The sequence below is a fragment of the Salvelinus fontinalis genome, chromosome 13, assembly GCF_029448725.1.
Source record: "Salvelinus fontinalis isolate EN_2023a chromosome 13, ASM2944872v1, whole genome shotgun sequence".
NCBI classification, from domain to species: domain Eukaryota; kingdom Metazoa; phylum Chordata; class Actinopteri; order Salmoniformes; family Salmonidae; genus Salvelinus; species Salvelinus fontinalis.
In genome coordinates, this window is record NC_074677.1 from 38,458,572 (window position 1) to 38,474,426 (window position 15,855).

The 15,855-nt window shown below is 41.6% G+C and overlaps 1 protein-coding gene across 5 annotated transcripts in view; it reads right to left on the reverse strand.

The window, feature by feature from the left end:
- LOC129868630 (neuronal PAS domain-containing protein 2-like) overlaps positions 1-15,855 on the reverse strand; it is a 76,406-nt gene that overhangs the window by 18,302 nt on the left and 42,249 nt on the right. For all 5 annotated transcript variants that reach the window (XM_055942775.1, XM_055942773.1, XM_055942776.1 and 2 more), the window contains exons 2-7: positions 12,035-12,236; positions 8,523-8,579; positions 7,567-7,721; positions 6,975-7,066; positions 6,631-6,720; positions 4,823-4,943 (exon numbers count right to left, since the gene is read on the reverse strand). In XM_055942775.1, coding sequence (XP_055798750.1) covers positions 4,823-4,943; positions 6,631-6,720; positions 6,975-7,066; positions 7,567-7,721; positions 8,523-8,579; positions 12,035-12,090 — 571 coding nt within the window. In that variant the 5' untranslated portion in view covers positions 12,091-12,236. The remainder of the gene's footprint in view (positions 1-4,822; positions 4,944-6,630; positions 6,721-6,974; positions 7,067-7,566; positions 7,722-8,522; positions 8,580-12,034; positions 12,237-15,855) is intronic.

The window sequence follows — 15,855 nt, forward strand, 5'->3', positions numbered from 1 at the left end:
CCCAAGAACTGTTTGTCGGGAGCTTCATTAAATGGGTTTCCATGGCCGTGCTGCCGCACACAAGCCTAAGATCACCATGCGCAATGCCAAGCGTGGGCTGGAGTGGTGTAAAGCTCGCCACTAATGGACTCTGGAGCACGCTTCACAATCTGGCGGACGAATCTGGGTTTGGCAGATACCAGGAGAACACTACCGGCCCCAATGCATAGTGCCAACTGTAAAGTTTGGTGGAGGAGGAATAATGGTCTGGGGCTGTTTTTCATGGTTCGGGTGAAGGGAAATCTTAATGCTACAGCATACAATGACATTCTAGACGATTATGTGCTTCCAACTTTGTTTGGGGAAGGCCCTTTCCTGTTACAGCATGACAATTCCCCTGTGCACAAAGCGAGGTCCATACAGAAATGGTTTGTCGAGATCGGTGTGGAAGAACTTGACTGGCCTGCACAGAGCTCTGACCTCAACCCCATCGTAAACCTTTGGGATCAATTGGAATGTGAGCCAGGCCTAATCGCCCAACATCAATGCCCAACCTCAATAATGCCCCTGTTGACTGAACGGAAGAAAGTCCCCATAGCAATGTTCCATCAGCTAGAGGAAAGCCTTCCCAGAAGAGTGGAGGTTGGTATAGCAGCAAAGGTGGACCCAACTCTATATTAATGCCCATGAGTTTGGAACGAGATGTTGGACAAGCAGGTGTCCACATACTTTTGGTCATGTAGTGTATATCTTCTTGTAGTCTTCATGGTGCAACATGATAAACTCTGTTTTCAAATAGTTTCATATTTTATGTGAGTGCTGTCGTGTCTTTGGCATCATTAAACTGAAGACTTATTTATCAAATAACTCTCTGTAATTATTATTACGCGATTAAACTGATTAATCATGTAACTGTAATTAACTAGGAAGTCGGGGCACCAAGGAAAATATTCAGATTATAAAGTTATAATTTTCCTAATATAACTTTCAGATATTTGAATATCTGATCACTTGGTCTTCGAATTAATGAATTATTTACCTCATATTAGTCTCATTCCAAACATCGTAAATTGTTGGTTATCTGCACGAACCCAGTCTTCACTATGACTCATCCATACATAAATTGTCTTAAAATATTTATTTACTAACTAAGTAATTCACAGAAATGCATAAACAAACAGTAGATAGAAATGATAACGGAGTTTCCCTAGTGGGCGTAAACCGGTATCGCGGCTTGGTGGACAAAAAGGGAAGTGGGGGTCAACTGAGATGAGACACTACAAAGTTGATAATTATAACAATTGAAATGCTAATCCTTTGCACATGAACGCTCACTCATTCGGGAATAATTGCAATCAATATATATATTTACACTCAGTGTGTCGTCGGGATCTCTGTTGAAAAGTTTGTTTCTGTTGGAGAGTTTGTTTGCCCTCTCTCTGTCGTGGGTAGAAATGGATAGTTTAGAGTGACATTCATTCATGTCGTTATAGAATAGAAGTTTCGACGGTTGTCGGTCTTCGCGTTCAATGATACCGAATTCCTAGCTGCAGACTAGTAATTAATATCAAAGACTTGTTCTTATTCTGTCGGTATCGATAGTCTAAGAGTTTAACCACGTGGTATGGTTAAAAGATTCAGCCATCTACTCAACCCTTAGCTTATACTCAGGTTTATGGTCTCCTCTCAAACCTTGGCCCTCTCATAATTGAGGTAAACTCAGTCTGGTGATAGAAAACCCGGGTGGGGGTTTTATTCGGAAGAGCAGAAAAGGGCCTGTCCCAGGATGCCCGACCATAACTGTGCTCATGGGCGGTCCTCTGATGTAGTTAAACTCTAAAAGGGAATTGGAGTTTCCTTCATTAAACAGTCCAAAATCACATTACACAATTTCACAAACAGTATCATCCTCACTCATTCATCTTATACAACAATTAAATGTAAGCCTCATATCTGAGGCTATTATATAAACAGCGTTATGGTAAAGTGGCCGTATTGTCTCCCATGAGTTTCACAAAATTGTACCAAATGGACCAGTTCGTAGCTGGATTCTTCACCGATCTTTTATACATTCTCCAGAACATAAATGTTGTTCGGACCTCAAGTTCTGTGAGGTGGAAGAAATTCCTTTGTTCTCTCTATGAGAACTCCCTCTCTCTCTCTATACCAGGGGTCGGGAACCTTTTTGACTAAGAGAGCCATGAAAGCAAAAAAAACGGAAATTTATTTCAGTGAGAGCCATATAATATATTTTAAAAGTGAATTCACCTAAATGTCAGTATAATAAGCCTCTGAATTTATTCTTAAATAATGTTGTTATAATACTCACCATTAATGCGACTTCTGGGGGTGCATGGATTTGCTGATGTCTTTGTAGTCTGGTTGGTACTTGGTGAGGTTAGGCTTCATGCAAGCGTTGAGGCTTTCATCCGTTAAACGTGATCGTAGGTTGTACTTGATGTTTTTAAGATGTGAGAATGACTGCTCACATGCATACGTAGATCCAAACATGGTCAATACAGCAATACTCACACGCTGCAGTGTGTGGTATGTGACAGGAAGTGCGTTCCAAGTTTTGATGGCCACAGTATAGAGTCTATACTGTGGCCATGAGGAGATAATCTCCTCCAGGAATTTACGACCTGAGGTTGTTTGCTGTACTCAAAGAGTGCAACGTCATGACAGTGCAATGGATGAATCTCTGACAGAGCTGGTGAATCTCAGGGAAAAGAATGATGACAATAATTATTTTTGCCATTACAACTTCTGCTCCTCACAACTGCTGACAGCTCAGACATTTTGGCCTTTCTCTCGTGGCTGGATATCACACAGCTCCCGGTGAATGGCATTCAACCCAACATAGTTTGTCTCAGTTGTCATAGGACAGCTCAGCAGTGTTGTTCCTACAGCTGAGGTTTTACTTGGCAGGGGAACGAGACCAGTGGGGGAGAGGACGAGGGGGAGTATGTATGTGTCTGTGCCATCAACACACTCTTACAAACTGAGCACTGATGATGTTCCAAATATTCTTCATCCAGACACATGGTCACGGTCATGTCATTTTCTAGCGAGTGCATGGCTCCTCTTTAAATGGGTTACCTTGGGTCAAGAGAATGCCTCCACTGACTTTAGATTTGGTCCCTCACAGTTGAAGTGTACCTATGATAACAATTACAGACCTCTACATGCTTTGTAAGTAGGAAAACCTGCAAAATCGGCAGTGTATCAAATACTTGTTCTCCCCACTGTATGTATGTATATTTACCCCAAAAATATATGGGGGATTGGAACTGATGCAGACAATTACATTGATGAAAGCAACAATCTATCCACAATATTGAAGCTGATCCATCCCCCCCAAAATATATATATTTTTTTTTAAACACCGTACACCAGGCGACCTGTCAGCGTGCACTGCGCCCTACCCACCACAGGAGTCGCTAGTGCGCGATGGGACTAGGACATCCCTGCTGGCCAAACCCTCCCCTAACCCAGATGACGCTGAGCCAATTGTGCACCGCCCCATGGGTTACCTGGTCGTAGCCAGCTGCGACAGAGCCTGGACTCTAACCCAGAATCTCTAGTGGCACAGCTAGCACTGCGATGCAGTGCCTTAGACCACTGCGCCACTCGGGAGGCCTGAAGCAGTGTTGTTTTACATGAAAGAAAAGAGATGAAAGACAAAAACAGGAATTGCCTATTGTGAATGAGGCTAGGAGGAGATGATGATTATTCCAGACACAGTATCGTACAGGAATACAGTCTATGCTTTCTATTCCTGTAGTTCTAAACATAGACCTAGACGATTCCATACCGCTCTCTTTCTCAGAAGAGCACAATTGTAGCGTGGGATTGAGGTCAGTCTCTAGAGCCCTAGATACAGGCAGCACTGTTGTGGATTACTGACGCTACCATAACAGTGATTAAAACTCCTATCCACGCTGCTAGACCAGATACTATTTTTAGCTAAAGGACTCATCATAGGACCACACTGTCCAGCAATCCAATAAACGGCAACCTGCTCTATATTTAAGGGCTCCAATACACCAATAGCGTTTTATAGCCGAGCGTACTTAGCACATCTGAACAGAGTGCTGGCCGTAATTTGCTATACCAAGTGCGCACCGATTTTACATGTAGAATCACGTGAAAATATTGGCAGTCAGACGTCTACAGCAGGTGGTCCATAAAACACAGCGCGCTGAATGGTCCGCAGAAGAACAGTACAGTACAGTGTGAACTCCTAAAGTTGGCAATAGTCATGTAAATACAATAGAACTGGATGGATGCCTACAGGAGAGATTTAACACTGTGTCAAACAGAATTTTCCCCACTGCTGGAATAAAATCGCTGCTTGTGTTGGAGGCTTTGGTGTGGGACTGCTCGGCCACTGCATGCTTTGATGTATAATTAATGACATGGGGATATCATCCATGAAATAAGTGATATCCAACTTGAATAATTGTTCTGTAACATAGTGCCAATAACAAAATAGAACAAATGTTTATTCAGCTACCCTAGTTAAGACCTGTGGATGAACAAGAACATAATTATGGTTTAAATGTTTGTTAAATGTCACCCATACTATTTATGTAAAAGCTCATTAATACGGTGATGGACTCTCTGATTAGACATCACAGATGACTTCTCATCACCACAAGTCCAAGACACTCTGAGACAGGCAAGAACATTGCAAACTTCTCATCAAACAACACTATTGTAAAATACACATCCATCTTCTAAGCTGAGCATTTCTGGTGGTCCCTTGGTCGGAGATGGACCCAGTACTGACGGTCTGAGAAGGGGGGTACTGAGACAGTGAAAAGGAGGAATAAATACTCACTGTCCAGGATGTCAGCAGAGATGGGGTCAGTCATCAGCATGTGGGATGATAGCAGCTTATAGACCTCCCCATGCTCACGCTCATGGAGGAAGTTCAAGATATTTTGGTCCACCATATCTGACTGATACAAAAGGATAAAAGGTCAGTTTCTATGGTCCATGATTGTCCATGAACATGTCATATATCATAGTCATATTATAAGTTATGGCATTATATATCATACTGTAGTGTCAGTGTCCAAATTGTAATAAAGCATACATTGATTTGAATGAGTGTATGGAGAGCATAAGTACAGTACCAGTCAAAAGTTTGGACACACCTACTCATTACAGGGGTTTTCTTTATTTTTACTATTTTCTACATTGTAGAATAATAGTGACGACATCAAAACTATGAAATAGCACATATGGAATTATGTAGTAACCAAAAAAGTGTTAAACAAATCAAAGTATATTTTAGATTTTAGATTCTTCAAAGTAGCCACCCTTTGCCTTGATGATAGCTTTGCACACTCTTGGCATTATCACAACCAGCTTCACCTAGAATGCTTTTCCAACAGTCTTGAAAAAGTTCCCACATATGCTGAGCACTTGTTAGCTGCTTCTCCTTCACTCTGCAGTCCTACTCATCCCAAACCATCTCAATTGGGTTGAGGTCGAGTGATTGTGGAGGCCAGCACTCCATCACTCTCCTTCTTGGTCAAATAGCCCTTACACAGCCTGGAAGTGTGTTGGTTTATTGTCCAGTTGAAAAACAAATGATATTGAGACTAATTCGCAAACCAGATGGGATGGCGTATCGCTGCAGAATGCTGTGGTAGCCATGCTGGTTAAGTGTGCCTTGAATTCTAAATAAATCACAGACAGTGTCACCAGCAAAGCACCCCCACACCATCACACTTCCTTCTCCATGCTTCATGTTGGGAACAACACATGCGGACATCATCTGTTCACCTACTCTGCGTCTCACAAAGACACGGCGGTTGGAACAAAAAATCTCAAATTTGGACTCATCAGACCAAAGGACAGATTTACACCGGTCTAATGTCCATTGCTCTTATTTCTTGGCCCAAGCAGTTCAACCATGAAGGCCTGATTCACGCAGTCTCCTCTGAACAGTTGTTGAGATGTGTCTGTTACTTGAACTGTGAAGCATTTATTTGGGCTGCAATCTGAGGCTGGTAACTCTAATGAATTTATCCTCTGCAGTAGAAGTAACTCTGGGTCTTCCTTTCCTGTAGCGGTCCTCATGAGAGCCAGTTTCATCATAGCACTTGATGTTTTTTGCGACTGCACTTGAAGAAACTTTCAAAGTTCATGAAATGTTCCAGATTGACTGACCTTCACGTCATAAAGTAATGATGGACTGTTGTTTCTCTTTGCTTATTTGAGCTGTTCTTGCCATAATATGGACTTGGTCTTTTACCAAATCTTCTGTATACGCACCCCCACCTTGTCACAATACAACTGATTGGCTCAAATGCATTAAGGAAAGAAATTCCACAAATTAACAAGGTAAACATTTTAATTAATGCATTCCAGGTGACTACCTAATGAAGCTGGTTGAGAGAATGCCAAAAGTTTGCAAACAAGGCAAACATGATTCCATACTACATGATTCCATGTGTTATTTCATAGTTTTGATGTCTTCACTATTATTCTACAATGTAGAAAATACTGACATTTAAGAAAAACCCTGGAATGAGTAGGTGTGTCCAAACTTTTGACTGGTACTGTATATACATGAATATTAAGTTAAAAATAATCAAACATGCAATTACGAGCTAGATCAGCGTGGCTCTCACTTACCGGTAAATGGCCAATGAGTGAAGACACACTGTCGGACACATATATAATGTTTCCATCTGTAGTTAGTGCTATGAGGAAACCGTCTAAAGCCTATGGAAGGAAACAAAGTAATTATTATTATGCCGGCTACTATAATTATTGTGTGTTATATTTCTTTCAGAGGTGCATCATGGGTACTGTTGGTGCTGGCCTACAGAGGTTCATCAGGATGTCAAAATACAATATTCCTTCATTTACAAAGCTTATTTCAGTTCAACACAGTCTATCACCAGTACTAGTGGAGGATATCCTTTGACTTCATTTCATATCAGAGGAGATAAACGTGGAGCTGAGCTGATTTTTACCTCCAGCATCAACTGGGTGAACTCCTCATTACTGAGGAACGAAGGCTTCCAGTCCTGCCGGATCTCACATGACTCTGTCTGTGCTGTGATTTCTGAAACAGAGGAGGCAGAGAAAGGCCAGGAAGAGGGGTTAGATAGAGCTGTTAGCACTACACATCCACATCCAGGGACCATCGCTGCCAAATAGGTTAGTAGTGGAAGGATCCTGATGAATACCGGAGACACATAACAGAAGAGGAAAAGAGGTTAAGAAATATCCCAGATCAGGAATGTTTATCTCAGAAACACTGACATCTGTGACCTTGATTCTGACAGAAGACTGAGTTGAGGTTATGTCGGTCTGGTCCAAGCTTGGTAGGAAAGTGGAGTAGTCCTCTCTTTTCTCTCTGTCCTGTCCAACAAGTACTAGACAGCTAATGTCCTCCACTCTCATAGTTCCTTCTCTTCCCACCCTTTCTGTAAGCAGTGATGTTCTGCATGTAAGGCAGGACGCACGTGCCACACGCACACGCACGCACACACACACACGACAGGTCAGCAGGAGGCCAACGTCAATGTGATGACTGACGCAGACTACGTTACACATTCCTACCTTTCTGTTTCTGCAGGAAGTCGATAGTTCTCTGCAGTATGGTAGACTTGTCCATCTTGCGTGGATGGCCTTGGCCCTGCAGCATGGTGCATAGCTCCTTGATGAGCACATTGAATTGGTCTCTTCTTTTCTTTTCTGATTTGTTCCGAGATGCCCTTGAATAGAACAGATGATAAATGTACAGGATTACATTTCTGACCATATACTCTTCGGGAACTTTCACCATCTATATGCTTTATAAAGAAGTGCATTTGAAGTGGAAATTGCGAGCTCAACGATTCTAACTACAGCTTCATATTTATGAAACACACTCCTGCTAATGAGTGACAGCTGCTTATCAATAACCACCATCGCAATTCACTCATTCCTCTGCCACCATAAAACAGCTTGCAGGATGGAAATCCCTTCTGATAGCACACGCAAACGTTTATGATGATTCATTTGATATGGACTTATGATGGAAAAATCTATGATATTAATAGCATCGCAAACACAAAATCACAAATGTTCAGACATTTTCTCTTGAAGTTTTTGCTGCCATTCTCCCCAGACTCAAATACATCTGCACCCCCTGACTAATGATTTGAAAGTCTACTTTCAGCCAGACTTTTGTGCATCATTACTGGAAAGCAAAAATGTCTTGACCCTGTTGGATAGATGGAGGGGGCCCTCTCCTCAACACATTCCTATGACATTTTTCTTAGCTGTCTAGGCACAGAAACATTTGTCTTTGTGCTGAAAAGTGATTTTGAGAGATGAAAATGTGAAGAGTCTTGACATCTGCAAAGCAGACACCTTCACAGATGTAATGCCAAAGTAGGGCCACGTCAAAGTGGACCTTTTATTAACAGGTACAAGTTGTGAACTTCCACTTGTCTCTGTCTGCCTCATCTTGCGTCCTCACTCAAAAGTCTCTTGCTCAGAGACACACACGTGAACACAGACACGTGGAATACCTTTTTGCCCTGTCTTTATCATCTTCATCCATCAAATCGTCCACACAGCTGCTGGTGCTAGAGGGAAAAGGGAGAGACAAGTTGGAATGCTGTTTCTCTGAATATTCACCAATAAGATTATTATGCCCCTTCTCCTCTACAACATAATGAATAGAGATAGATAAGACACCCTTGGAGTGGAAACCATTCTTAATAATGCCTTAATCTACATCTTATACATAAACAGGGTCTCTCCTATGGTCCTAAAGAATCTGACTTGTGCCAAGATGTTTTCTAGGGTGTTCGTGTTCACATAGTACAGTAGTCAACCAAGTATATGAAGAGTTTCATTCCAAAATGCTATACATTCATTTTCAGAAATGTTGGTAAATTAGCTTTAATTGTTTAAAGAAATTATGAAAGAGACTGGTGTGTTTTCACTATCTAATCATGGCATGGGATTGTTCAATGACAGACATGTATTTGTTTATGTAACGATGTACGCTGAAAGTCAGGAAGCAAGTTAATAGAGTGAATACATGTAATAAATAAAGGAACAAAACAAGAAACACGAACAGAGCACAGACATAGAACAGGAACAATGACGACTGGGGAAGAAACCAAAGGAGAGTGACATTGTCACGTTCTGACCTTTATTTCCTTTGTTTTGTCTTTATTTAGTATGGTCAAGGCGTGAGTTGGGGTGGGCAGTCTATGTTTTGTATTTCTATGTTTGGCCTGATATGGTTCTCAATCAGAGGCAGGTGTTTTGTGTTGTCTCTGATTGGGAACCATATGGTGGTTGTCTTCAGTCTTTGTGTGTCTGCACCAGACAGAACTGTTTCGGTTTTTCACATTTGTTGTTTTTTGTAATTTGTAGTGTTCAGTTTTTTGCATTTCATTAAATTAAGAAGATAACTAATCACGCTACACTGCGCTTTGGTCCTCTCCTCCTTCCACCGACGAAAGCTGTTACAGACATATAAAGGGCAGGTAATCAAGGAGGTGATGGAGTCCAGGTGAGTGTCATTATGCGCCTAACGCTGGTGACAGGTGTGCGCACTAATGAGCAGCCTGGTGACCTAGAGGCCGGAGAGGAAGCACAAGTGACAGTTTAAAATCTATCACTTGATGATTTCATTTCAAAGAGACAAATAATCATGTTTTTTTCTTCAAAATGCTATTATAAATCGGCCTCAATCTCAGATAAATAATTAGTACTGCTAGGTTTTACACAGACAAATGTAACAAATAACTACATTTTTAATAGAGAACTGTACAAATGATACATTTGTGACATCAATATTTAAAAACAATTTAAATATTTTTTCTCAATACAGTAATATGAGATCTTTACATTTGACATTTTAGTCATTTAGCAGATGCTCTTATCCAGAGCGACGTGCATTTATCTCAAATCAAGTACATTTTTATTTGTCACACGTTTCGAAAACAACAGGTGTGGACAGGTGTGTGAAATGCTTACTTACGGAACCTTCCCAACAATGCAGAGAACAAAAATAATAAAAGTAATAATAGATACACAATGAGTAACGATAACTTGGCTATATACATGGGGTACCAGTACCGAAACGATGTGCTGAGGTACAAAGTAAATGAGGTAGATATGTACATTTAACTAGGAATAAAGTAACAGATAGTAAACAGAAACAGCAGTGTATGTGATGAGTCAAAAAAGTGAGTTGTAGTCAATGAACAGCATTCTCACGTAGGTGTTCCTTTTGTCCAGGTCGGAAAGGGCAGTGTGGAGTGCAATAGAGATTGCGTCATCTGTGGATCTGTTGGGACAGTATGTGAATTGGAGTGGATCCAGGGTGTCTGGGATAATGATTTTGATGAGCCATGACCAGCCTTTCAAAGCATTTCATGGCTTTATTTGTCACGTGCGCCGTTTATTTGTCACGTGCGCCGAATACAACAGGTGTAGACCTTACAGTGAAATGCTTACTTACAAGCCCTGGCAGGACACAATGCAAATAGTCCAGGTAGCCATTTGATTACCTGTTCAGGAGTCTTATGGCTTGGGGGTAAAAGCTGCTGAGAAGCCTTTTGGTCCTAGACTTGGCGCTCTGGTACTGCTTGCCATGCGGTAGCAGAGAGAACAGTCTATGACTGGGGTGGCTGGGGTCTTTGACAATTTTTAGGGCCTTCCTCTGACATCGCCTGGTGTAGAGGTCCTGGATGGCAGGAAGCTTAGACCCAGTGATGTACTGGGTCGTACGCACTACCCTCTGTAGTGCCTTGAGGTCGGAGGCCGAGCAGTTGCCATACCAGGCAGTGATGCAACCAGTCAGAATGCTCTCGATGGTGCAGCTGTAGAACCTTTTGAGGGTCTGAGGACCCATGCCAAATCTTTTCAGTCTCCTGAGGGGGAATAGGTTTTGTGGTGCCCTCTTCACGACTGTCTTGGTGTGTTTGGACCATTCTAGTTTGTTGGTGATGTGGACACCAAGGAACTTGAAGCTCTCAACCTGCTCCACTACAGCCCCGTGAATGAGAATGAAGGTGTGCTCGGTCCTCCTTTTCCTGTAGTCCACAATCCACAATCATCTCCTTTGTCTTGACTACGTTGAGGGATAGGTAGTTATTATAGATGTGAGTGCTACGAGGTGATAGTCATTTAAACAGGTTATTCTTGGGCACAGGGACTATAGTGGTCTGCTTGAAACATGTAGGTATTACAGACTGGGTCAGGGAGAGGTTGAAAATGTCAGTGAAGACACTTGCCATCTGTTCGGCGCATATTCTGAGATAGCTAAGTGAGACAACAACATATCACAGTCAAATATACAAGATACAAACATTGCATTTCAGCACAACAATGGATATATAGCTTTTTGCAACAAAAAAAAAAAACATTTTCTGTCACACCCTGTTTCACCTCATTATTGTCTCCACCCCCTCCAGGTGTGGCTTGTTTTCCCCAGTGTATTTATAACTGTGTTTCCTGTCTCTCTGGGCCAGATTGTCTTGTATGTCCAAGCCGACCAGCGTTTTTTCCCGTTTTCCTGCTTTGCCTTTTCAAGTCCTCCTGGTTTTGACCCTTGCCTGTTTCTGGACTCTGTACCCGCCTGCCTGACCATTCTGCCTGCCTTGACCTCGAGCCTCTCTGCCACTCTGTACCTCCTGGACTCTGATCTGGTTATAACTTCTTGCCTGTCCATGACCATTGTCTTGCCTACCCCTTTGGATTTATTAAACATCTTAAACTCCAACCATCTGCCTCCTGTGTCTGGGCATTTGGGTCTCGCCTAGTGTCATGATATTTTCATACACATCTAAAATCTATTAATACAAATCTGAGAACAGTAATATGTCTCACACACACACAAATGTACCCATAAGAAATAACCACTGATGAAAAAACACAAATGTAAAAAATTGGTGGATATAGCATTTTGGAAATAAACTCTTCATATATTGTTAGTAACCAAGTAATATTTCTCTATACAAACACATGTATTTGACAGTGACAGGAAACACAAGAGAATAAAAGTAGCCTAGATACTTACTCCCATTCCCTCCTGCTGGACGGACATAGGGACCCAAAGTCGGAAAGGTTGTCCATTCTCACTCCCTCTCCCAGCCAGGCCCTATCTGAAGTCTGATGTATCCCATCTGCGCTAGCTGCGCTGAAACTCCCAGGAAAAAGCTAATGATCACCTGCTGCTGCTGCCCACCTCTTCCTGGAGTCCACCACAGAAACACCAAAACCTGTGGAGAACAATAAGAATGTGGGCTTGGGAAAAATCTAGGCCTATTACTCATACATCCGATAATCCGTTAATTACTGTAACTTGATTCATCTGCAGTTTCATTCAAGTGTCATTACTGTAATACACACAGCAACAGTGTTGCCCCGCAGTATTCTCTTATTCACACTTAAGCACATCCCAAAATGTACTTGAAAGTGATCCTATTTCCAATTCTATTCTGACCAAGTGTATGTTTTAAAGTTATTCTTGTGAAAAACAATGCATGTTTATTGTAAAATACAATAGGCTATTATTTATCAACCCAGAGTATATCTCAGATAATATAATCTCAGTGAGTGAACATTACCAGAAGAAACATCATTATTCATTGTGATTTATGAGCCATGATTTTCCACAGTGAACGGCATGCATTAAAGGGAAGCGTGTTAAACATCCATTACCACCTGGATACAACAATTCAACACGGAGGAGCTCTACTGACCCCAAAAATCAAAGAGGCAGAGACACCTTTTTTGCTAATCCACCATTACTGCTATTAAAATAGAGGTATGTGGCTTGGAAATATATTTATTTTAATTATAAAAGTTTGGACACACCTACTCATTCAAGGGTTTTTCTTTATTTTAACTATTTTCTGCATTCTATAATAATAGTGAAGACATCAAAACTATGAAATAACACATATGGAATCATATACTAACCAAAACAGTGTTAACCAAATCAAAATATATTTTAGATTCTTCAAAGTAGCCACCCTTTGTCTTGATGACAGCTTTGCACTCTCTTGGCATTCTCTCAACCAGCTTCACATGGAATGCTTTTCCAACAGTCTTGAAGGAGTTCCCACATCTGCTGAGCACTTGGCTGCTTCTCCTTCACTCTGCACTTCAACTCATCCCAAACCATCTCAATTGGGTTGAGGTCGGGTGATTGTGGAGGCCAGGTCATCTGATGCAGCACTCCATCACTCTCCTTCTTGGTCAAATAGCCCTTACACAGCCTGGAGGTGTGTTGGGTTATTGTCCAGTTGAAAAACAAATGATAGTGAGACTAAGCGCAAACCAGATGGGATGGCATATCGCGGCAGAATGCAGTGGTATCCATGCTGGTTAAGTGTGCCTTTAATTCTGAAAATAATCTGATTTATTTAATCTTTTACCCAGATATAATAACAAAAACAACAGTACAAGATGTTGTACACCATGTTCATATCTTACAACTTAGACCTCAAACACTTGATGTATACCCTTTAAAAGAGAGAAAGTGGTTACACATGGAGAGCGAACTACAAAATCACAAGAATATATTTTAAAATCAGAAGATGATAGGATGGGTGTCCCTTTGAGAACAAGGAATTTGCTCAGTGGACTACGCTACTTCTCCTTCAATTGGACAAAAACACTGACCAAGTCTAGTAGAGTAGACTGGACCCGCTGGGCACAAACGTCAATTAAGCATCTATTCCACATTGGTTCAATGAAATTTCATTGAAATGACATGGAAACAATGTTGAATCAACCAGTGTGTGCCCAGTGGGGAGCTTCTTCCATCAAAGAGGACTACCTTTACTTTCATATACAAGGAAATAAAACATTGAACAACACATGCATTTTAGTGGTCTACTGTACATGGTGCATGGGGAATTTCTACCTGGAAACTCTTCTTTCAGTGAGAATATTACACCACAACCAGAATGCATTGAGTTCAGTGAGACAAGGTTTACAGCTGTCAAGTGGAGTTACACATGTGCCCTGAGGGGCACGGATCTTAAATTGTCTGCCTGAACTCGACGGCAGAGGAGAGCAATACACATCCAAGTTGATGTTCATGACCATCGCCTGCACTAACATACACCACCTCGGGCAGGCACGCCACAAGATTACTTTTCTCACTAACTCTGGCAAGAAATGATTGACGTGTCAGACTTCATCTTCCTAGAACTCGTCTATTCACATGCTGAACAACCTCACAATGACCAAAACCTGTTCTATTGCAAAAGGCAAAAAACCTCTTATCTTGATCTCTGGGAGATTTTGACTGTGTATTTCATTAAAGAAACAAACTGAAAAGCCATGCAATAGCATATTCACACTGCCAATGGTTCTCACACACACACACACACACACACACACACACACACACACACACACACACACACACACACACACACACACACACACACACACACACACACACACACACACACACACACACAGGGATTCAGAGAGTAATTATTTTTATTGAAGTATCCATCTTTAATCTTAGAATCTTTCAACTATGAAACCTGTCGATATATATCACTGCTGAGAATGGTTTGGAGGGAGCTGCTGGTTACAGCTCTCAACTCTTTCATAACCAAAGTGACTTATTTACGTGTTCATCAAGGATGTAATTCCATGAGATTATCACCTTTGCATCATGTCAAGGAACAATTGGTTGTTTGCTTGAAGTGTGAGGTAGCCAATGACGGCATAAGGATATTCAATCTAGGCTGAAGTGTCAGTGAAACATACGGTGAAAAAAAGGGAACGAGAATGTGAAACTAAACACATATGACATGACATGTTTCAGGCTGATGATATCATTTAAGGGGGGTGATTTGATTGTACTTGACAATGATGTAAATGATGTGATGTTTGTTATATGTAATGTCAGTGTTGTACGTAATGTCACGACAGCAGGTAGCCAAGTGGTTAGAGCGCTGGGCCAAAAACAGAAAGGTCGCTGGTTTGAATACCCAAGCCGACAAGGTTAAAAATCTGTCGATGTACCGTTGAGCAATGCACTTAACCCTAATTTGCTTCAGGGGCAATGTACTACTATGGCTAACCCTGTAAAATAACACATTTCACTGCACCTATCTGGTGTATGTGACATTAAAACATACTTTTTTCATAAAAAAAATATTATACTAAATGGTCTAATTTGTATAGACAGGTTAGCTGATTAGCATGTAAACTACAGTGCAATCGTAAAGTATTCAGACCTCTTCTCTTTTTCTCCTGAGTGGCGCAGCGGTCCAAGGCACTGCATCTCAGTGCTAGAGGCGTCTCTGTAGCACTCCACCAATCAGGCCTTTATGGTAGAGTGGCCAGACGGAAGCCACTCCTCAAGTAAAAGGCACATGACAGCCTACTTGGAGTTTGCCAAGAGAAACCTAAAGAACTCTCAGACCATGAGAAACAAGATTCTCTGGTCTGATGAAACCAAGATTGAATTATTTGGCCTGAATGCGAAGAGTCACATCTAGAGGAAACCTGGCACCATCCCTAAAGTGAAGCATGGTGGTGGCAGCATCTTGCTATGGGGATGTTTTTCAGCGGCAGGGACTGGGAGACTTGTCAGAATCAGTGGCTTCGGGACAAGTCAGAGCCCTAGCTTGAACATCTCTGGAGAGACCTGAAAAAAGCTGTGCAGCGACGCTCCCCATCCAACCTGAAAAAGCTCGAGAGGATCTGCAGAGAAGAATGGGAGAAACTCCCATTCTTTTATAATAATTTGATTTAACCTTTATTTTGACCGGTAGTCATGCTGAGACCAAGTTATCTTTCACAGATGAGCCCTGTGTCCACATCAATACACACATCAATAAACACATCAATACATGAAAAGCAAAA